Genomic DNA, 24,279 nt, shown 5'->3' with positions numbered 1-24,279 from the left:
CACATGGTACCATACACACTAGTAGAGCCTGGCAGGAATTTTTCAGCGAAATGTTTTTTCATCAGAAAATATCAATTTGTCCAACCCAAAACTGTTCACAGGCAAGGGCCAGTTTCGATGACTTGCTCATCTTGAAAAATTGGTTGGAGAAAAGAAATTTTGAAATTGTCCACACGACTCGTGTCGACATTTTCAGAATGAAAAATTCCAGTTCAGAAACACTTTTTGGTTAGAAATTTATGCTAACAACAATTTTAAAAAATCAAACTTTAAATTAAATGTTTTGAATGAGATGAATTATAAAAAAAAAATTGGGGGCTTGACAGGTGGGAAAATTTGAGATCACGATTTTCATCACAATTCAGGAGGTGAAAATTTTCCTGGGATGGGAAAACCATTTCCTGCCCAGGTCTACACAGACTCGGATCTGAAGGGGCAGCCTGTGAGTACCACCAGGGGAGGGGAGCGCGGCACAGCTGTGGTTTGACGTACCTCAAGCAATAGAGCTGAGAGCCCTGCTTTTGAAGACTGCCCCTGAGCATCAGGGAGTGAACTCTTGGGAAGATTTTCCTAGTCTAACCCAAAGTCAATGACACTTTAGGGATGCTGCAAAATCGATGGGATGGGTTTTTGGAGAGGGTTGAGGTGTTCCTCAAATGCGGGAGGTGGGGAGAAATGGAAAGGAGCTTTGTGTAACTGGTTGGCTGGCCAAGTGGAGCTAGCCACTAAATGATTTCAGAGCCTAAGTCCCTCTTTCAAAAGGGATTTAGACAGCAGGGGCCGTATTTTCAAAGATACCGCCACTTCTCGAGTAGAGGGGGATCAGCAGGGGTCCCAAGAGCAGTGGATTTCAAAATAAATAATCCTTTGAGATTACCGGGGCAGTTTCCTCTTTCAGAGCAATTGTCTCAGGCTCTCTGCAGTCTCAGGCCACAGTTTCAAGCTCTTCTTACTATCCATCAGGGCTAGAAACAATTTTTAAATTAATACTAGGATTCAGATGTCATCACATGATTCCAGGAGCTGGAGCCCCAGGCTGCCTGTGCCTTAATGTGTCCCTGCTTCCAAGACCCAGTTCAGGCAGGGGTGTGCAGGAGTGAGTCTCTGTGGGCATGCAGCACAGCCTGCCCATGCCTGCATGCACCTGCCCACATCCGCGGTGGATGATATCTCAGGGTAGCCAGAGAGAGCTGCTCTTTCTTTGCATGCAGTACTGCCCCGTGACAGATTCTGCATACAGGATCTGATTTATACAAGACACCCAAGAGCTGTCATGAATCTGCATGCAGTTTCTGATTCTGCAACATGCCCAACCATAGGCTCCTCTTCTCTAAAATCAGAATCAGCCCTACTGCCACACTCTTTAAATCGCCAATCACTGAGACAAACAAAGATGGTGGTGCATGCTGCCACAGACCTGCCTGGCTTGGCACAGCCCTTCCTCGCTTTCTGCAAGTTCATGAATCAGAAAGGCCATGAGATCTTTCAGGTTCTTACCCAAAGGGCTGTGGTGATGGTCTGGGTAAGGGGAAGGCATTGGGACGATGTTGTCGCTAACACACAGTAACCTGGGCAGCTCAGCCAGTGCATTCCCCTTAACACGTGATCAGAGCCAAATTCTGCTTGCTGACTAGGCAGAAGTGGGAAGCTGGTGGGAGCCTGTTCTGTGTCTGTCTCATGTGAACTTCTTGTGTCTAAGGTGATATGTACATCACTCCTCCCCTAAAACAGCCTAATGAAGAACAATCCCCAGCCTGCTTTCCCCCTTCTCGAGGACAGTAACAATTGGCTGAGCCCAGACCTACTCCTCACTTAGCTGTTCTGGAACCTGTATATTATGCACTTTTTAAAATGCCAAAATCAGCCTAAGAGCCTCGGGCCATGGTCCTGGACCCCTTGTGGATTAGATTTTATTGAAACAAAATGTTTTGATTGGCCCCAAACAAGCCCCCCCCCCCAAAAAAAATTGTTTCACGGGAAATGTGAACATTTTTCAATGAACGGAAATGTCAAAATGTTGGAATTTGCCATGGAGGGAAATTCTGACTTTTGACCAGCTCTAAGGATAAGTTACCTATCTTCTTTTCATCTGGAATTCTCTCTGTGTAGTTCTGTCCGAGTTTCAAAAAAGATACCAAAAAAGAGAGGATTCAAAGAAGAGCAACGAAAATGAGTCTTGAGTTTCTACTAGGAGAGATGGAAGGAACTGGTTTGTTTAACCTAAAAACTACATGTGGAATCATGGAAGTCAACGAATGGCTACGCAGGTGGTGTCAGAGAGAAGGCTTTCGATTCTTTGACCGTGGGATGGTGTTCCAAGAAGGAGGAGTGCTAGGCAGAGACGGGCTCCACCTAACGAAGAGAGGGAAGAGCATCTTCGCAAGCAGGCTGGCTAACTTAGTGAGGAGGGCTTTAAACTAGGTTCACCGGGGGAAAGAGACCAAAGCCCTGAAGTAAGTGGGGAAGTGGGATACTGGGAGGAAGCACGAGCAGGAGCGTGCAAGAGAGCAGGGCTCCTGTCTGATACTGAGAAAGAGGGACGATCAGCAAGTTATCTCAAGTGCCTATACACAAATGCAAGAAGCCTGGGAAACAAGCAGGGAGAACTGGAAGTCCTGGCACAGTCAAGGAATTATGATGTGATTGGAATAACAGAGACTTGGTGGGATAACTCACATGACTGGAGTACTGTCATGGATGGATATAAACTGTTCAGGAAGGACAGGCAGGGCAGAAAAGGTGGGGGAGTTGCACTGTATGTAAGGGAGCAGTATGACTGCTCAGAGCTCAAGTATGAAACTGCAGAAAAAGCTGAGTGTCTCTGGATTAAGTTTAGAAGTGTGAGCAACAAGGGTGATGTCGTGGTGGGAGTCTGCTACAGACCACCGGACCAGAGGGATGAGGTGGATGAGGCTTTCTTCCGGCAACTCACGGAAGTTACTAGATCGCAGGCCCTGGTTCTCATGGGAGATTTCAATCACCCTGATATCTGCTGAAAGAGCAATACAGCAGTGCACAGACAATCCAGGAAGTTTTTGGAAAGTGTAGGGGACAATTTCCTGGTGCAAGTGCTGGAGGAACCAACTAGGGGCAGAGCTCTTCTTGACCTGCTGCTCACAAACCAGGAAGAATTAGTAGGGGAAGCAAAAGTGGATGGGAACCTGGGAGGCAGTGACCATAAGATGGTCGAGTTCAGGATTCTGACACAGGAAAGAAAGGAGAGCAGCAGAATATGGACCCTGGACTTCAGAAAAGCAGACTTTGACTCCCTCAGGGAACTGAGGGGCAGGATCCCCTGGGCGAATAACATGAGGGGGAAAGGAATCCAGGAGAACTGGCTGTATTTTAAAGAATCCTTATTGAGGTTACAGGGACAAACCATCCCAATGTGCAGAAAAAATAGTAAATATGGCAGGTGACCAGCTTGGCTTCACAGTGAAATACTTGCTGATCTTAAACACAAAAAAGAAGCTTACAAGAAGTGGAAGATTGGACAAATGACTAGGGAAGAGTATAAAAATATTGCTTGGGCATGCAGGAGTGAAATCAGGAAGGCCAAATCACACCTGGAGTTGCAGCTAGCAAGAGATGTTAAGAGTAACAAGAAGGGTTTCTTCAGGTATGTTAGCAACAAGAAGAAAGTCAAGGAAAGTGTGTGCCCCTTAACGAATGAGGGAGGCAACCTAGTGACAGAGGATGTGGAAAAAGCTAATGTACTCAATACTTTTTTTGCCTCTGTCTTCACGAACAAGGTCAGCTCCCAGACTACTGCACTGGGCAGCATAGCATGGGGAGGCGGTGACCACCCCTCTGTGGAGGAAGAAGTGGTTCGGGACTATTTAGAAAAGCTGGACGAGCACAAGTACATGGGGCTGGACGCGCTGCATCCGAGAGTGCTAAAGGAGTTGGCGGATGTGATTGCAGAGCCATTGGCCATTATCTTTGAAAACTCATGGCGATTGGGGGAAGTCCCGGACGACTGGAAAAAGGCTAATGTAGTGCCCATCTTTAAAAAAGGGAAGAAGGAGGATCCTGGGAACTACATGCCAGTCAGCCTCACTTCAGTCCCTGGAAAAATCATGCAGCAGGTCCTCAAGGAATCAATTCTGAAGCACTTAGAGGAGAGGAAAGTGATCAGGAACAATCAGCATGGATTCACCAAGGGCAAGTCATGCCTGACTAATCTAATTGCCTTCTATGATGAGATAACTGGCTCTGTGGATGAGGGGAAAGTGGTGGACATGTTGTTCCTTGACTTTAGCAAAGCTTTTGAAACGGTCCCCACAGTATTCTTGCCAGCAAGTTAAAGAAGTATCGGCTGGATGAATGGACCATAAGGTGGACTGAAAGTTGGCTAGATTGTCGGGCTCAACGGGTAGTGAGCAATGGCTCCATGTCTAGTTGGCAGCCAGTATCAAGTGGAGTGCCCCAAGGGTCGGTCCTGGGGCCGGTTTTGTTCAATATCTTCATAAATGATCTGCAGGATAGTGTGGATTGCACCCTCAGCTAGTTTGCAGATGACACTAAACTGGGAGGAGAGGTAGATACGCTGGAGGGTAGGGATAGGATACAGAGGGACCTAGACAAATTAGAGGATTGGGCCAAAAGAAATCTGATGAGGTTCAACAAGGACAAGTGCAGAGTTCTGCACTTAGGACGGAAGAATCCCATGCACCGCTACAGACTAGGGACCGAATGGCTAGGCAGCAGTTCTGCAGAAAAGGACCTAGGGGTGACAGTGGACGAGAAGCTAGATATGAGTCAACAGTGTACCCTTGTTGCCAAGAAGGCCAATGGCAGTTTGGGATGTATAGGTAGGGGCATTGCCAGCAGATTGAGGGACGTGATCGTTCCCCTCTATTTGACGTTGGTGAGGCCTCATCTGGAGTACTGTGTCCAGTTTTGGGCCCCACACTACAAGAAGGATGTGGAAAAATTGGAAAGAGTCCAGCGGAGGGCAACAAAAATGATTAGGGGACTGGAACGCATGACTTACGAGGAGAGGCTGAGGGAACTGGGATTGTTTAGTCTGCGGAAGAGAAGAATGAGGGGGGATTTGATAGTTGCTTTCAACTACCTGTAAAGGGGTTCCAAAGAGGATGGATCTAGACTGTTCTCAGTGGTAGCTGATGACAGAACAAGGAGTAATGGTCTCAAGTTGCAGTGGGGGAGGTTTAGGTTGGATATTAGGAAAAACTTTTTCACTAGGAGGGTGGTGAAACACTGGAATGCGTTACCTAGGGAGGTTGTGGAATCTCCTTCCTTTGAGGTTTTTAAGGTCAGTCTTGACAAAGCTCTGGATGGGATAATTTAATAGGGGATCGGTCCTGCTTTGAGTAGGGGGTTGGACAAGATGACCTCCTGAGGTCCCTTCCAACCCTGATATTCTATGATTCTATGATACTTAAAAAGGCAGCGAGGTACCGGCACATTCCTAAAGGCAGCTCAATACAGAAGAACACAAGTAACTGTTCTTAGGGGACACTGGGATTAAACTAAGGAGCAAGGTGCTGAAGTTAAAAGGATAAAGGGAGATAGCAGAAATAACTGATGTTAAAGTCAGTCAGCCAGCGAAACGAAGTGTCGAATAAGGTAGCTTGCTATGGCACAGTCACTAGACATCTCTAACCTGGAAGCAGGGGCTTTAATTAGGTAATCTGAGAAGGTCCCTTTTCATTTCCGAAAGCTCTGACTCATGGATCTGCTGTAAATCAGCTTTGACTCCAGGTCTCCAGAGGGAGAGACTGGCTGTTTAACTCGCTAGCCTCATAGCCAGGATTAGACCAGAAATAGCAGACACCCACCTATTCTGGAAGCGAAGCTGCTTCCCTGAATATGTGCATCCCATCCCCACAGCATCTGTGGGAAGCTCCTTTTACTAGTGGATTGATTTAAAGTGACTGCTTATCCCGACAGTCAGTATTTCCTGGCAAATGTAACCAGCATTCCCCGTACTCCCTCTAATACAGTATGAATTTGCTTAAAAGCAGAAGTTGAGTTTTTTCAGACCCAGCCATTTAATCACCTGGCTGTAGTGCAGCATTCGTGGCAGTGGTGTTATTTATCACTAGTTAATTAAAGCGCTGGGGAAAGGCGAGTCTCGGAGTTCACAAGTGTGTGTGTGTGTGTGTGTGTGGGGCATTAGAGGGGTTTTTCAGCAATAGATAATGAGCGAGATTCAAAATGTCTGGTCGGTGACATACTCTGAGTGCCCCCAAAGCCCCCCACACAGTGTGGGAAGAATGGAAAATGCCAGGCAGAAATATTGTACAGTATCCTTTGAGCTCATGACAAGACCTAATGCTCCTAAAGGTGGGAAATCTCAGCAGCACTGGTCATAAAGACCCCCCAGGCTCTTGGGATTTGTTTGCTAAGGAAGTTCCCTGACACACTGGGTGTTTCCTTTCTCCATATTTGCTAGGTGTCAATATGGGGTGAACAGAAGAAAATCCAGCCATTCGTTTTAATTTCAGTTCACTGTCAGGAACTGAAGGGAAATACTAGATAGTAATGTTTAAACTAACCCCCCGCCAGCTGGGTTTTGTTCCTGTTATTCCCTTTGACCTGAGCGATTAGCTAAATACAGGGTGTCACGGGTTGTTCCAGTTAGGGGGAGAAACTGGTGACAGAGCCAGGTATTGTCTTTGATGCAATCCTGTTTATTTACAAAGATTACGTGTAAAGTCCTGTTTGCCTGAACACAGCAGGAATCAAATAGCAGGAGCCAGTTTCCTTGCTTGCTGTTCCAAGCCTTCCTTTCCAGCCAGCACTCTGCTTAAAAAGCTTTCTACTAGCTCTCTCTCAGAACCACATTACCAGCCTTCTCTTACTGTCTTCCTGCTCCTTCTGCTTCTGTGGTGCTGTCTTTCTCTCTCCCGATTCTCCCCTCCCACACATATCCTCACCCACAAACAATGCTCAGCAAAGCCCTCAGCCCACACAGTTCTAATTCCTGGGCAGACTTGCATATGCCTTTGTTTTAGGCAGGAGCTGCTTAACTGTCTCTTACAAATATCTGAAATGAGGGGTGGCAGCCACACCCAACAGGTTAAATGAGGTATAACCCAACCCACAATATTATACTATTATTAATTATCCATGCTGTGGTAGCATCTAGGCCCCAGCCATGGATCGGGACCCCAATGTGCAAGGCACTGTACAAACACAGAACAAAAATACTGGCCTGCTATGTCTCCTCAAATCCAACAAGCCAAGCATGCCATTCAAGCGAACCACAAGGGACTAGAATCAGACCCTTGGCTCCCGTACATCAGTGTAGCACCAGTAACTTCAATAGAGTTACAGCAGCTTGCACCAGCGGAGGCTCTGGCCCCGCGACTTTAACCGGATAAGAAGCACATAATGAGAAAATGGATCACGTCAGCCCAATGAGAAGGTCCATTAGTTACAAGCTCCATCCAACCCTAACTCATTCCTAGGTGCAGTCTCCAACCAACTCCAGCTGCAGCTGCTTCCAGCTGGCCAGCCTGCTTTTGAACTCCATGCAAAATGGTCCAGGTCTTAAAAGCACACTGTCCACATCCAGATGCCATGGCTCGCAAAGCTCTAGATGCTGCTTGTTTGAATCGAGTGCACACATTATTCCTGAACCCATTTTAAGCAGGACTTGCCCTCTCTGCTCTGGGTTCCATTTCCATGGGCTGCTGAGACACATACTGTGACTAGCTGGTTGGAGGGCAATCCTTATCCTTTTCTTATGAGTATATGTCTATCTATTGTTTTACAGGAGTGGAGTTGGCTCAGCCAATCAGAATGCAGGTTTGCTGTACCGCCACTATGTAGACCCATCCCTGTGTTGCTGTATCTCAGTAATAACCTGTACCCCGTGCTAGTTAACAGCCTAGATTTCAGCCTGGAGTTTATGTACCCCAGGATAGAACAATTCCAGTTCTACTGGAGATCTCTTGTGTGATCTCAGAGGTGTCAGTCAATCTCCCTAGGCCTGAGCTCCCCACCTCTAAAATGGGGGTGCAGATACTGTACTTCCTTTGTCTGCCTGGCCTGTTTAGAATGTAAGCGTTTTTGGGCAGGGACTGAGCATGTGTACAGCTCCTATCGCTACAGGGCTCTGATTTCAGCTCATGTCCACGGGTGCTCCTGTTTTACAAATAAGAATAACCGAAGAAGACAATGTGCACAACCGTTGACGCTTGGGAGTTCTGCATGTGGATGAGTGATTACAAAGGTGTACCCTTGAAATGATTGAAGTGGAAATGATGGGAGGTGGGGAATTAAATTCTGGGGTACATGGGCAGCTCAAAGATAGCTGGATCTCAGGAAGATGTTGACACAGGATCCGAACGCTGAATTCTCAAGGTCTAATGCTCCACGTCTTGCCGATGGCACTTGTCCCATTGCAGTCAATGGGATTACACACAGGATAAGTGAGACAAATAGGATTTTGCCTTAAGTCAGGGATGGATTCAAAGTCAGTCTTTCCATCCACTTCGATCACTTTAGATAAGGTCCCAACAACTTTAATTCCTCTGGGGTTTGGGATTTTTTTCCGTCTCCCAAAGTAGAGAGCCACATTGATAAAGGAAAGTTAGAGGTGGGCTGGCTTGCCAGAGGTCGGGATGGCAGGTACCTGCACTATCAACAGATCTGTCCACTGCAATCAGCTAATATTGAGCTGAAATGAGAAGCTAAACGAGATCTATGGCACAAAGCAATGCTCATGATACTTTATTTTAAATATCAGAGGGGTAGCCGTGTTAGTCTGGATCTGTAAAAGCAGCAAAGAGTCCTGTGGGCACCTTATAGACTAACAGACGTACTGGAGCATGAGCTTTCGTGGGTCAATATCCACTTCGTCGCATGCACCCACGAAAGCTCATGCTCCAATACGTCTGTTAGTCTATAAGGTGCAACAGGACTCTTTGCCGCTTTTATTTTAAATGTTAAACTTTGCTTGCATTTTTTTGTCAGACCATAACAAAAACAACCCTCTTGCTGAGTTCCCTCTATGCCACTCCCCTTCCCAGCCCTTCAGTCAGTTTATCTGCTTTCACCCCGAACTCACCTGTAGCAGCTCTGTGTTTTACTCTGTCTGAGTACACCCATATCAATGCCAGCACTTAAATACCATTAACAGGAACATTTGGGGGAGAAATAATACATGCCTTCAGCCCGCACTGAAATGCTTTGGCCTCAGTGCAGTTTTTGGGAGGCAGGGAAGCAAACTGAAAAATCTCTAATAAAAGGAAATGAGAAGTGTCTCTCCTACAAAGTGGAGTAGTTAGCAAGGACTAACTCCATACGTCTAATTCATAAACTGAAATAATCTTCTATTAGCAGAAAGTTTAGGCCCAACAGTTAGATTCTGATTGAAAATTATAAAAAAACATTGTCTACCTGTTCTCATTAAATATTATTTTTTAAAAACCACTCAATGCAACACATTTTTTGCATTTAAAAATTTCCCACGTACTGTTTGCAATCCGAACACTGACGCGTCATGCACCTAAGAGAAGTGCAATAAAGCAAGGGAAACGGACTAGGATCTAGTTTGCAGTGTTGTTATCATCATGTTGGTCCCAGGATATCAGAGAGACAAGGCGGATGAGGTAACATCTTTTACTGGAATAACTTCTGTTGGTGAGAGAGAGACGAGCTTTTGAGCTCTACAGAGCTCTTCTTCAGGGCTGGGAAGGGTAATCAGTGTGTCACAGCTCAATAAAAGGGGGAACAATTTGTTAAGCATAAGGAGTTAACACCTGTTGCAAGAAACCTTTCAAAATCGAATAGGAAATTTACACATCCGCAGTCATAGGACAAGGGAGAGTTAGGGCAGGTCTGCACTAGAAAGGTATATTGGCACAGCTGCACTGATGCAGCTGCATCCCTGTAGCACATCTGATGAAGACTCTCTAAGCTGATGGGAGAGAGCTCTTACTAACTCCACCTCTGTGAGAGGAGGGAGCTATGTCGGTGGAAGAAGCTCTCTCACATACATAGCACTGTCTATACAGGGGGGTTAGGGTTGTTATAAGTATGTTAGTCAGGAGTGAGGATTTTTCACACCCCTGAATGACTTAGTTGTACCGCAGTAAGTCCTATGCTCATCATTTAAAGGTGTTATGCAGGTTTCCTTTGAGGACAAAGACTGAGAGGTCAGATATAAAGTGATCACTTTGTGAAAAGTGTTCACCCATGGGTGATTGGATGGTTTTGTCTTTTACAATTTTGCTGTGTGAGTTCATTCGAAAGCGTAGTGATTGTCTGTCTGATTTCATCCACATAATGGTTGTTGGGACATTTGATGCACTGGATGAGGTACACCATGTTTGTGATAGGCATGTGTAGGACCCATGGTTCTTGAAAGGTGTGTTGTAGGGGTTACTGATCATAATAGCAATGGAGATATGGCTTCAGGTTTTGAATCTGTTGTTCTGGCAGGGTCTGGTGCCGCTTCCAGTTGGTGTATCCTGGTCTGTGTGGAGTTTGCTTCTGATGAGGAGTTTGGCAAGTTTGGGAGCTGGGGGTTGGAAGGCCAGAAGATGGAAGACAGGAAAGATTTCTTTCAGGATGTGGTCCCCATCAAGTATGGGCTGTAATGGTTTGATGATACCATGCATGGCTTCCAGTGTGGGTTAGTATGTGACACTTAGGGGTTTGGGCTCATTGGGGTGTTTTTTTGTTCTGTATTGAAGCAGATTATCTCAGGGAATTAGGGTGGCCCATTCCATGATGCAATCTACTTCTCTGGTGAAGAGTCCTTTTTTGGTGAAAGCAGTTTTAGGTGTGTTAAGGTGTGTATCCTGAATATTCTCCTCGGAGCATATTCTATGGTATCTGAGGGCCTGGCTAGAGATAACAAATTTCTTGGTGTATTTGGGGTCGATGCTGAACTTGTGGAGGTAAGTGTGATGATTTGTGGATTTCCTTATATCTGGTTCTAGGGCTCCATTGTTGAAGCTGATCGTGTTTTTCAGGAAGGTGAGGCGGGTGTGGGAATGTTCTTGAGAGAGTTTGATGGATGGCTGGTGGTTGTTGAAGTTGGGGGGGCACTCTAGGAGGGAGATTTGGTCATTTGTGGAGACGGTGAATATAATCATTGATGTATCTCAGGTGTATCATTGATTTCATGCAGCATTTTTCTAGAAATTCTTCCTCCAGGTGGCCCATGAAGAGGTTGGCATATTATTCCTATGACTGCAGCAATTGCCCACTTCATTTAGAATTGTTTCTCGCAATATGTGTTAACTCCTTATGCTTAACTACCTGATCTCCCTTGTATTTAGCTGTGACACGCTGTGTACCTCCCAGACCTGAAGAGGAGCTCTGTGTGGAGCTCAAAAGCTTGTCTCTCTCACCAACAAAAGATATTACCTCATCCACCTTGTCTCTCTCTAGAGTCTAGTTTCACAGGTTATACAGAAATGTAAATAAAGAGATTCATGGTGAAAACCGTAAGTCCTGGAGCACCCACTGAAAAATTTAGTGGGTGGTTAGCATCCACTGGCAGTCAGCTCCTCCTCCTTGTCCCCACACAGAACCTCCTGCCTGCCGGTGGCCCTGCTGATCAACTCCTCCCCCTCCCTCCCTGCGCCTTCTGGCCGCCATGATCAGCTGTTCCATGCCGTGGAGGAGGCGCTGGAGAGGAGAGAGAGGAGTGGGGATGGGGCATGCTCAGGTGCGGGGGCGGCACTGGGTGGGAAGAGGCGGGGCGGGGCAGAGCAGAGGCAGGAAGAGGAGGAGCAGAGGTGTGGGCTTGGGGGAAGGGGTGGGGTGCGGGTGGGGTCTGGGGTGGCACAGGGGTTTAGCACCCCTGAGACAAGGAGGAAGGAGGAAAACATTCTTTCCATTTGAATAACAAAGAAACATTGGTAACACACGAACAGTCTTTGGGTTTTCTTTAATAAGGATTTTAAACCTGACAATATCTGTTTAAGTGAATTATAATATATCCCTCCTACCTGTTAACGTGTAATTTGTGAGAGTCTTTATGTCTCCCCTACTCTGCGTGGTGCCTGCTCCCAATCCAGGTTTCTAACACAATAGTGAAAATCACAGCTTCTTCCCCATTGCCACTAAACTGCCTCAGCTGGCCTGCTACCTATTGCACGACCAGTGAAGAAATATTTGTGGCTATACAACCTGGTGCTGTAAATCCATTACCTCTGACAGCTAAGTAGCATTGGCCCAGCTCAGGCCTTGGATGGGGCAGCTAAGTGTTGCAGGAAGTGTTATCAGTGGGACCGCAGGTAGCACCCTTGGGTCTGAATGAGGTGCTGTCTTTCAGATGAGACTCAACAACAGAATTGGTACCACTTATGGTCATCAAAGGTGCCGTGGGACTTTAAAACAGGAGTAGGGAAATTAACTCTGATGTCATGTCCAAATTCAAAGATGGGTAATTATAGTCTAACTCCTTAGATTCCCTCTGCAGTTTTGGTTGGATAAGGTAGTCTTCACTTTCTGTCCTGAACTGTTCTGTGTGTTGCTGTTTTCATGAGACATTTGTCACATCTCATTGCAAAGGTGACTACAATTCCTCAGTGGATAGTGTGAAACTTACCTACATATAATTTGTTTGGCAAAACTGAATGAAAGCTGTAAGATACAGATAATTACATATTTACATTGAGTTAACTCTCTCTGTAAGCAGGTGGAGAGACTCAGCAGGCATCCAGAGAGAGGTAAATAGCAATCTTTCTAAGATTCATGCCTTTTAAGGCCAAAAGGGTCCATTAATGATAATCAAGTCTGATCTCCTGCATGGCACAGGCCTGTGATCCCTGCATGAAGCTCAAGACTGCTGGCTGCACAACATCATATGTTTCAGAAAAAGACATCCAATTTTGATTTACTGACCTTAAGTGATAGAGAATCCACTACAACCTTAGGAGAGCTGTTTCAATGCTTAAATCTACTCACTGTTAAAAATTTGCACCTTATTTCTAGCTTCCAGACATTATGTAATCTTTTTCCTCTAGAGCAATCTGCAGTTAGAAATGCCTTTCCCATTTAAGTATTTGTAGATCACCATCAAGCCAGCTCTTAAACTTGTCTAGGATAAATTGAATAGACTGAACTTCTTTAGTTACTCATTGTAAGGCAGGTTTTCCAGACCTCGAATCATTCTTGTAGCTCTTATCCAAACCCTTTCCAATTTGTCAACATCTTTTTTCATAGATTCACAGATTTCAAAGCCAGAAGGGACCCTGTGATCCTCTAGTCTGACCTGCTGCATAATACAGGCCACAAAACTACCCCAAAATAATTCTTAGAGCAGATCTTTTAGAAAAACATCCCATCTTGGTTTAAAAATTGCCAGTGATGGATAATCCATCATGATCCTTGGTAAGTTGTTCCAGTGGTTAATTACCCTGACTCTTAAAAATGTACACCTTATTTGCCTAGCTTCAACTTCCAGCCGTTGGATCATGCTGGAACATAAGATCTGCCATACTAGGTCAGATCATGGTCCATCTTGCCAATTATTATATCTCCCATGGTGGCCTGTATCTAAGCGTCAGGGGGAATGTAAAGAAAAGAGCAATTATGGAGTGATCCACCCTTGTCTTCCACTCCCAGGTTCTGGTCATCAAAGGTCCAGAACTGGACACAATATTCCAGCAGAGATTGCAAGAGTGCCAAATACAAGGGGGAAAATAATTTCTCTGCTCCTACTTGAGAATCCCTTGTTTATGCAGCCAAGAATCATATTAGCTCTTTCGGCCACAGTGTTGCACTAGGAGCTCATATTCAGGTGCTTGTCCACCACGACCACCAAATCTTTTCAGAGTCATTGCACCCCAAGATAGAGTCCCCCGTCATGTAAGTATGGCCTACGTTCTTTTTTCCCCATGTATATACATTTACATTTAGCCATATTAAAAGGCATATTGTTTGCTTGTGCCCAGCTTCCCAGGCAATTCTGTATCAGAGACCTATCCTCTTCGTTATTTACCATTCCCCCAATTTTGATGTCATCTGCAAACTTTATCACTCATGATTTTATGTTGTTTTCCAGATCATTGATAAAAATGTTGGTAAATTGTAACAATGGCTAATTACTCTCACTTAAAATTATGCCTTATTTCCAGTCTGAGTTTGCCCATGATTCCATATTCCATGATTCAATGTCAAGCTAACTGGCCTATAGTTACATAGGTCATCCTGTTTATCCTTTTAAAATATTGGCACAACATTATTTTTTCCCCAGCATTCCAAGATATTTTAAAAAGCAACATCAATGGTTCAGAGCATCCGCCAGCCAATTCTTTTAAAACTCACGGGTGCCAGTTATCTGATCCTGCAGATTTAAAGATGTTTAACTTTAGGAGTTACTTTATAACAACTTGCCTAGTTATTGTTGGAACAAAAAGTATTTCAATATTCCTCTAACATGTGGCTACATCATACAGCTTCTTTCCAAATGCACAACAAAAATTATTCAACACTTCTGCTTTTTCTCCAGAGTTATTGACAATTTTACCATATCTGTCTAGTAAAGAACCTCTGTTATTTCTAGAAATTCCTTTGTTCTCAATTTATGTCCATACCTTTTTCACTGATACCTTTAGCTTCCATCATCAATTGTCTGAATTTCATAACTGCTAATTTATATTCATTACAACTTCCCTCTTTTTCAATTTGTTATATATTGTACTTTATTTTTTATAGCTGATTTCACTTCCTTTCTTAACCAGGATGATATTTTATGTGAATAAGACTTCTTTTAGGGTTGCAGGATTGTGGTTTATTTAGATATTTAGTAAAGCTTTCTTAAACACTCCCAGTTATCCATTTTTAAATTTTTTTTCTTCCAATCAATTTTGATCGTAATTGTTTCCAGCATCAGAAAAATTGCCCTGTTAAAATGCCAAATATATATATTAATGGTCAGGACTATATCCTCTTTGAACATAACAAATGTAATTAGGTCATGAGTACTTGCTCTCAGGCAACCACTAATTCTTAGCTACATGATCAATTCTTCTTTATCTGTCAGAATAAGGTCTAATATAGAAGTACTCCTACTTGGATATAATACACTTAGAAATCATCATCTATAGTTTTAAGAAACTCAAAGGACGTTTAAATAGTGGCAGCTTCAAACTTCCTGCATATGGCCCCCCGACTGAACTCCCCAATGACAACGTTTATTCTTTCTGTACATTGCAAATAGATGTTTAAAGAGCTGCTTATCCTGCTCTCAATGTCTGTAACAAACTCCCACCTATCTCCCACCTTGTGGCTCATCAGTGAGAACACTGATCCAGAAGCCCTCCAGGTCCTGTGCTTTGAACTGATGGCAACTCTAAAGCAGGTAATAGTATCTGCTGCCCACTCTGTCCTGCCTAAATAGGTGATAACATTCCCACTACATGTATCCTCCCACCATGTCACAGGAATAGCTGAGTGGCCTGCAGTCTTCAGCCCTGCCTCCTTATCCTCCCCTGAACACCTGTGGAAAGGGACGAAAAAAAGAAACTGCAATTTGTTTGCAAGTGATCAAGTAGTGCCCCTTGCCCCCTGCCACAAGCACCTGTCACAGTCTCTAGGTATATTTTACTGTTACATTCCAATAGAGACATAAATAACCCAAATAGATGCCCAAATCAACACCCTTCCACAAATACAAATAATCATGCCTTACCTGCTCAGTCTGCCTCCTCTATGAAGGCCCAGATAAACAGCTGATTCTTGCACCATGACTGGAAGGTCTCTGACCCAAGTGTAGTAGACAGAGAGCCTGAGACATGAGGCCTTGTATCAGAGGCCTGAACTAAAGTAGTGGTCAAGCCTTGCTAATATAAAGCAAAGTTAGCAAGAGACAGGCTGTGAGCAGGCTCACAGAACCTGGCAAGAATAGGGCTGGTATTGCAAAAACCACACACATTCCTGAGAAGTGCTGGGCACAGGACACATTCCAGAAGGGTGGTAGCAGAACACTCCGATACCAAGTATGGTACAAACACACTCCCCGAAGATGATACAAGGATACACTGACCCCCTATTAGTGATAAGGTCAGGATGACAGTGTGATGGATTAGAGATGTTTTGATCAAACCAACAGGTACAAGGTAATGGGTGGAACAACCCACGTCAGGGGGCAGTAGCTAACCACATCAGAGGGGCGATATGTCACTTGTTTGTACTGGTGTATAAAGAGGCGTCTCAGAGGGAGTGTATCTAGTCAGCCTAGCGGGGCAGTGGAAAGTCCTGCCACTGACTGAGGTGGTCCACTGTCATGGGCACACATGTGCTAGTGTAACGTAGACGTTGATCTGGGGAGCTAGGACCGTGCTTTGTCAGCAATAAACCTGGCTGGGCGCCTTCGCTATTGAAACGGGTCTGTGGTTTTCTTGGGCAGTATGATTGAGGTCTGCTGCCTCAGCTATCTGGTGCAGCACACAGAGGGAACACGCAGCCAACATCTGACAACACCAAAGAGCAAAGTGAATTCTAGAGCTGAGAGTCCTTAAATAGAAACATCCTGTCACCATTCTCTCCCCCACCATTAAACATGGGGGTTCTAAGCTTGAACATCCCAGTAGATCTCAAGGTGGGGGAATCTGTCTGTACAGTTTATGAGTTCTGTGTGGGATTATGAACTCCCTGTATGAACTCTCTTTGCTAGGCTGCAGGCTCCATTTGGATGTGGGGCTCTTTACCTTCTTGGTGGTCCTGCTACCTCCGTGTTGGACTAGAATTCCTGGTGGTCAAGGGATAACGAGAGGGTTGTTGACTTGAGTGCTCAGCCATTAAAATGGAATCGCTCTAAACAACAGACTGGCTCCCAGGGCTCTGGGGTCACCTGGTGAGGCTGACCAGGGAGTCACCTGACAGAGGAGACAAAGGAGAGTATAAAGGGCATAAGCTGTTCTATTTGCTCTCTCTTTGGCCATTTGCCGTGAGGTAAAGATGAGAGAAGCTGCAGTAGGACCCGGATGAGGTGGGCGGGGGAGAATGGGGAATGCTGCCTGCCTTCTTACCTACCAGAACATAGATTCATAGATTCATAGATATTTAGGTCAGAAGGGACCATTATGATCATCTAGTCCGACCTCCTGCACAATGCAGGCCACAGAATTTCACCCACCACTCCTAAAACATAGGTGGTCCCCCAGGACTCCCAAAGGAAGAATAAGCCGGAGAAGGGAAATGTGTGTAGAGGTTATTATTTTTGTATGTGTCTGTGTGTTTATGTGATTAACTAAAGAGCAATAATGTGTTGGAATTTTGTGCATAGTGTCTGGGTGCAACACCTACCACACGCCTCCTGAGGGAGTTAAACTGTAACGCAGCAGGCTCAGACCTTTGGGGGGAGTTCTGGGAGAGGCAGTGTTTAAGCTACTGGGGTACCTTAGGGGTCAGTGCTGGACCTTGGGGTCTAAGGCAGGTGGGCTGAGGGGCTCCATTTCCATGACAAGGTAAGAGACAGAGTCAGCATCCAATGAATTTGCGAGAAAGACCAAGAGAGGAACCAATATGGCAGCCTACAGAGGCCCAGGGAAGCTTAAAACATCCAGGGCTCCAGCAGCTGGATTCCTCACAGCAAGCTGTTTGCCAGACACTGGGAATGGGTGACGGGATGGATCACTTGATGATTGCCTGTTCTGTTCATTCCCTCTGGGACACCTGGCATTAGCCACCGTTGGAAGACAGGATACTGGGCTAGACGGTTCATTGGTCTGGCCCAGTATGACCGTTCTTATGTTCTTAAGCTAGTGGGCGGCCAATAGGGGAGCCTGACCACATCTGTGACAGGAAGTAAAACAAGGAATGAACGATGGTTTCTTAGTGCAGAAGTGCTAAGCCATGCAGGGCTTTATAAATCCACACCTACACTGTGAATACTCAGAGACAAACTGGAAGGAAGACTCTGAAACAATATACAAGATATTATCACAAGTGGTGCTTCAGGGGTTTACAGTGTGTAGGAAAAACCTAGTCCCTAGAACTAGTCCTTAGTTGTCACTAAACCTTGCTGTTCTTCTTTCACAGTATGATGACAAACCCTACTGCAATCACTGCTACCTGCAGCACTTTGGACCAAGAGGTAACATCCTTGCTTACTCACTAGATCACCCTTCACTGTAATCCTGTAATTCAACGGACTGATTTTTAAAAGCAGCCTCTAAATCTGTGCCCTCTGTTTTCCAGGAACAGTCATTTGTGCATGGAACAAGAATGAATTTTCCCAAATAAATAACATTTGTGGGAGCAAATAAGAGTTAGACAGTCAACAATCTCATTTGTGCACAGAAATCCCAAGCTGAAGTGCAAATAATTTATGCAGGCAAATTTGCAAGTGCAAATTTAGATATTGTATTGAAGCCCCTTTGAAAATGCAATCAATAATATTTAAGGTTAAGATTCTGTCACAGTATTTTTAGTCAAAATCAGGGACAGGTCACGGGCAATAAACAAAAATTCACGCTAGCCCGCAACCTGTCCCTGACTTTGACTGAAAATACCCTGTGGGGGGAAGACAAACAGAGCTCTGCCAGGGGCTTGCAGCTGCTCCAGCTCCAGGGGGCTAACCCAACCTCAGCCACTGCTCCGGTGGCCCAGGGCTGGCTGCCAGTCAGCTGTTTGGCGGCCCTGGGGCTGGTCACCGATCAGCTGCTCCAGCAGCTGCTGCTCTGGCAGCTCCAGGGCTGAAAGCTACTCCAGAAGAAATCATGGAGGTTCCAGAAAGTCACAGAATCCATGACCTCCATGACAGAATCGTATCCTTAATAATATTTAATGTTGCATTGACACCTTCCAGTTTCATTATGCCTTTCTGAGACACATATTCTTAGCAAATGTTTCTAGGGCATGAAGAAAGAACACAACAGAGGGGGCTGTTGGAAGTAGCATGGCCTAAAGGAATGAGTGGAAAGTTAGGTCTTAGGCGTTTGTGAGTTTTAATCTTTGCTCTCCAGCTAGAGACTGTCTCCTTGTTATATGTTTGTATGGCACTTAGGACAACAGGGCACTGGCCTTTAGTTGCTACCATAATACACATAATAATAAATATGTGTGGCCTTGGGAAAAATCACTTCATCTCTCTGCCTCAGTTTCCCCATCTCTATAATGGGGGTAATAATCCCTCACTCACAGGGGGCCCAGTCCTGCAAACCCTTACTCACCTGAAGAAACCCTATTCCAGTGTCGGGAGGACTCAATCTGCAATTAGTTAATGATTGTACTGCATTTCTAACACATGGCACTGGATTTGCGTCTCGCACCAGTTTTACAGTGTCATAACTGCATTGTGCTGCCGTGTAGTTACTCCTGACCTACAGCAAGAGAAGGATCAGGCAAGTATTATATGTAATAAATGCGAAGGGCATCCTTATTATTATTATTGCTGTTTTACCCTCACTTCCGTCCTCCCTGGCTGATGTCGGGGATATTCACAAAACAATGGGATGTAGCTAGGGTGACCAGATAGCGAGTGTGAAAAATCGGGACGGGGCGTGTGGGGTAATAGGCACCTATATAGGAAAAAGCCCCAAATATCGGGACTGTCCTTATAAAATTGGGACATCTGGTCAACCTAGACGTAGCTGACACTCAAACAAACACTCAAGCAAACAAATTCATCAAGAAACTGCAGACTGGCTTGATTTGCATCCACTTGGATAGAGTCCAAAGCTCCTTTCATTCTCATGTAGCATCGGTGAAAGAGAGGAGAGAGATGAGCCCGAAGGAGCTACTCATTCTACCTCAAAATGTCCATGCCTGCTCCTCAGTCAGTGAGGTCTAGTCCAACTCCAGAGGAACAGTTTATAATGCACATGGGTTTCCATTCCCACTGGTGTGTGAGGCCTTCACTCCCATGCTAGGAAGAATTATACAAGGTGACAGTTATCTAAGAAAAATGATTGGAGCTTTTCCTGTTACTTTCGCCCTGATGTCCATCTGATGAAGCACCATGAATTTTGTGCAGACTGTTTTGCATTTAAAAGAGGAGAATGCCTTTCAGAGGTGTGGACCTGTGCATGGCCGAAGCTCCATTCCCAGCTAGCACTCAAACTCAGATCCTGATCATAGCAGAGTTTCCTACCCAGGACATAGGACAGGTTCTGAAATCCAGCTCCAGCATAGGCATTCATGTTCAGAGCTAAGTGAATAATGGATTTTTTGGTTCAGGGGCCAAGCCAGAAAATCCTCCCTCAAAATCCAGTTCGATTTGAAACAAAATCACTTTCCCTCAAATTTTTATCAAATTGAAAAACCTCTAAAAAAATAAAAATTTTGTTTTGAAACAACCACACCATTTTAGTCGATTTGAAACTATGATGACGGTGATGCTTATTTTTAGCGTTGTGTTTCGATGTGGCTCTTTTGAGGTGGTTTTCATCTTTTTTATTTAAACTGGCCAAATGTGAAAACGAAATGCCATTTTGAAATGAAAAAGGTCTAAACAAAATGTTCTTTTTAGGAAAAAATGGTTTCTGGGTGTTTTTGGCGGAAATGATTAGGCAAAGCTGATCCAAGTTCGCAAATAGTTTTGGAGACACGCCCTGCCCCCAATGCATTTTTTGGCAAAATTTCTATTTGCCCGAAATGTTTCTCCCAGCTCTTTCCATATTGCCCTGCTAGACAGAGTGTCTGGGCTCCTCGCTACTATCTCAGCACCACTCCGTGAGGGAGGGAATTGTTATTACACAGATGCAGAACTGAGGCACAGAGAAATGAAGTGACTTGTCTAAGGTCACACTGGAAGCCTGTGGGAGAGCAAGAACTGAACCCAGGACTCAAGGGACCTAGGCAACAAGCTTAACAACAAGGCCAGCCTTCCCCTGCAAAGAAGCAGCAGAGGTTCTGATTCTGATTACATTTACACCAGTGTAAACCAGGAGCAAATTCCATGAAGTCAGTTATTTATTATTATTATTCACAGCAGGGCATGGAGGCCCTAGCCAACATCACAGCCTCCTAGTGCGAGGTGCTCCACATACACACAGTAAAAGACAAGAGCTTACAGTCTAAATAGACAAGACAGACAACGGGTGAGAGAAAAGGATACTTTGTGGAAGCCCAGTTGAGGCACCAAGAAACTGAGTGATTTGCCCAAGGTCACAAAGGATATCTGAAATAAAGGCAGGAACTGATCTACATTTCCTAAACCCCAGGACAGAGCCTCCTTTCCATGCGAGTTCATGTAGACTGGTGAAATGAGAATCAAGCCCAAGGTTTGCATTCGACCTCTGATCCAAAAAGAAATTGTAAAATTGCATTATGTTCAGAGAATGTCGATGGCAGGCTGGGTAGTGCACTAGCCTTTCATGTCCAGAAGTGGAAGCCTCAAGTCAAAATGAATCTGGAGGTGTTTCACATATCACAAAACTACTGCATGGCTGCCAGGCCTGTCTCAAAAAGGACATAGGACAAGAATAGCCAAAGTTTTGTAGATTGGGATAGATCTGTTTGCCATGAGAAACAAATTCACCCATTGGTTGTACAACCAATTATTCTTATTAATAACCACATTTATTACAGCAGTGCCTAAAGGCCACCCAAGAGTGGGGTCCCATTGTGCTAGGTGCTGTACAAACAGAGCAGTAGATGCTCCCTGCCTTGAAGAGCTTACAGTGTACACTGAACTGTTCTTTATGGGCCTATGCTTGGCCTACCCACAGGTTTTGTACCAACATGATTATGCCGGTTAAGAGAGTGATTTTTTATTTATTTTTTTTACCAATATCACTTCAGCCCCTGTTGCGGATGTTGTTATAATGGTCCAAAGGTGCCTCATACCAGCATATTTTATTCCGCTTTCTGCGTGGGAATTAATTGTACTACTATAAGCACATTTAGAACAGCACAATGACATCCCCGTTAGGGGGTTGTACTACTTTAATTATACTGGCGGATTCAAAACAGTACAACTTGTAGGTGTAGAAAAGGCCTAAGCCCCTTTTAAACCGTTCTTTATATGGTTATTCATAGAAGAGTTTACACAAAACGTTTTCAGACTACGTGTTGTTTGTGAACTGATCACTTGGGACAGTCTCTGTGTATTATTTGTGTTGTGTGGTGGCTCATCTCAGTCACATGGTAATGTTTCTGGTATCTGGTTGGATGACTGAACCATTTTAAGCAGGAGAACAATGAATAGTCAACTTCTGTTGTGAAAAAAAGATCATTCATGCTAAATTCATCAAAAATTTCAGGATTCGTGAATGTTTTCACCAACACCCATTCCTTAGTGCAACAACATGACATCAGGAATGACTGTTAACCCAACCCAGTGCTTTTATACACAGAAATATTAGTGGATTCCTTTTTTTTAAACCACAGAAACTGTTCCTCCTGATTGACACTGCAAAAGTTGTTTATGACATCAGACTAAATTCCCTACATAAGAGGTATTCCACAGTGCTGTTCTATGCCAAAATGGACCCAATAATTAAGATACAGAGCTTCCATGTTGAAGAGGATGTTATCAGAGCTCATGTTTAGTTTGGTTTCTCCTGAGACCGAGAAGTTCATGAGAGTTCAGTTTTTAATTGAACAGCTTGCCAAAGCTTCTACAGTGCTTTGAGAGTAGGCATAATTTCTTCCAGTTCCTAATAGCAAGTGGAATCTTTGATGAGGTTTTCAAAGATGACAACACTGCAAGATTAGGTTTTACAATACGTTTCTGTTTTTAATTACCCATCCCCCCTGAAATTTAACATTTCCTTTTGTTCCTCTCTGTGGTCTTTCTTATTCATTTGTCCTCTTGGTATTTTTGTTTTGTTATTTTAAAGGAACAAGATGGCCAACGTCTCGCTCATCTCTTGGGGCAGCTTCCTCTTCCAAAGTTCCAGTGGGAAACCAGAACAGCTCCTAGATGGCCCTGCATTTAATATTCAAAACTCGGAGACTCATTACTGGACTGTGATAAAGTAGCAAGAAGGCATTGTATTTTTACCCACAGACTAAGAAAAATGCACCTGAAGAAGAATGTTGCTTCTGAGAATGACTGATAATCCAGACAAGTCATAAGAGAACATGCTTCTAAACTGAAATCCCTCCTACTGCAGATTAAAATTGTGCTGTGATAAATGAATTTTAATGAGCTACAATGAATTTTAATGGGATATATTCTTGTTTGTGTGAAGGGGACATATTCATAGCATCGACTTGATTTTCTAACAGCTTAGAAATTGTTGGTTTACTCATCTGTTACCTGAATTGACACTGAAATCTGTAAATAATTATCTCTTTACCAGTATAATGGACTTCCAGGTGGAAACTTTCTCAGCAATGATCAATAGGTGTCTCCAATTGTTCCCTGGTTGGACAGCTCAGATGTACAAATCTTTCCACCTCATCTTTTCCAGTAGGGCAAAAAGCTGGAAGCTTGGAACCCATTACTATCAATATTTCCCCAGCTTTCTTCCCTGAATCTGTCTTTGACTGGCAGCTGTTGGGAATGTCAGCACATGCCTTGGTTACTCTACTGAAATGGTCATCTCTATCATGGTGCAATTTGTCTTCATGTGTACGTGAGTTGGAATGGATGGAACAGTAGCCCAGTGATAGTATTTAAGTCCTGTAAAGACGCATGTATGTCTCTGCATTTGCCCAATCACGGATGCCTCCAGTGGTCACCCTAAATTCCTATTACAACCGGGGTCCTGACTCAGTTCCCTAAACTTTAAGCATGAGAGTAGGGCCATTGATGTCCATGGTCAGAGTCTAGGCTCCTCTATTACTGATAATTTGTTTTCCCCAACAAGTATTGTTCAGATAGCTTGTAATTTTGTCTATTTCTGAATTAATTTTGCTAATTCATAGAACTGGAGTTTTGTGGGTCTTTACACCCCCCTCAATTTCTCCACATTCTTCCATTGTACTGAATGATCAGACCTGAAGGAATTTCACATCATATACACACACCCACACCCTACTCAAAGAAATACCAATTCATCGGCATTTTTATACAAAAGCAGACTAAAATTAATTAATGGAAAGAAACTCCAGCAGAATGGAAGATGTGATGTTCTTGTACTGAAATGCCTTGCTTATTAAATCTATGAATGCCTTGCTTATTAAATCTCTACTCCTTGTAAAATAGATGATGGATTTTTAATGTGTGCTTAGGCTTCCAATGAGCCAAAGTGAGCTTGAAAACTCCTAATTACTGTATTTTTGCCATAGATGTCACTGTGAATAAGTGGTGGTATCATTTCAGTATGTGAAATGGACTTCTCCATTTCTGCTTTAATCTGCATTCCAAATTTTCAGAGTTTCTTTCACTATCATTCTCACCTTTTTAATCATGATTTTTTAATTAATTTTAATTAATTTTTTCATTCT

General features: G+C 44.1%; 1 protein-coding gene across 1 annotated transcript in view; it reads left to right on the top strand.

The window, feature by feature from the left end:
• The window catches only part of LOC140912147 (cysteine-rich protein 1-like), a 54,269-nt gene extending 30,233 nt beyond the window's left edge, over positions 1–24,036 (top strand). The window contains exons 3-4 of the mRNA XM_073346315.1: positions 17,980–18,034; positions 22,725–24,036. Of these exons, the coding sequence (XP_073202416.1) occupies positions 17,980–18,034; positions 22,725–22,807 (138 nt within the window). The 3' untranslated portion in view covers positions 22,808–24,036. The remainder of the gene's footprint in view (positions 1–17,979; positions 18,035–22,724) is intronic.
• The last annotated feature ends 243 nt before the right edge of the window (positions 24,037–24,279 follow it).

The sequence above is a fragment of the Lepidochelys kempii genome, chromosome 5 (assembly GCF_965140265.1).
Source record: "Lepidochelys kempii isolate rLepKem1 chromosome 5, rLepKem1.hap2, whole genome shotgun sequence".
NCBI lineage: Eukaryota > Metazoa > Chordata > Testudines > Cheloniidae > Lepidochelys > Lepidochelys kempii.
This window is presented reverse-complemented; position numbering and strand designations above follow the sequence as displayed.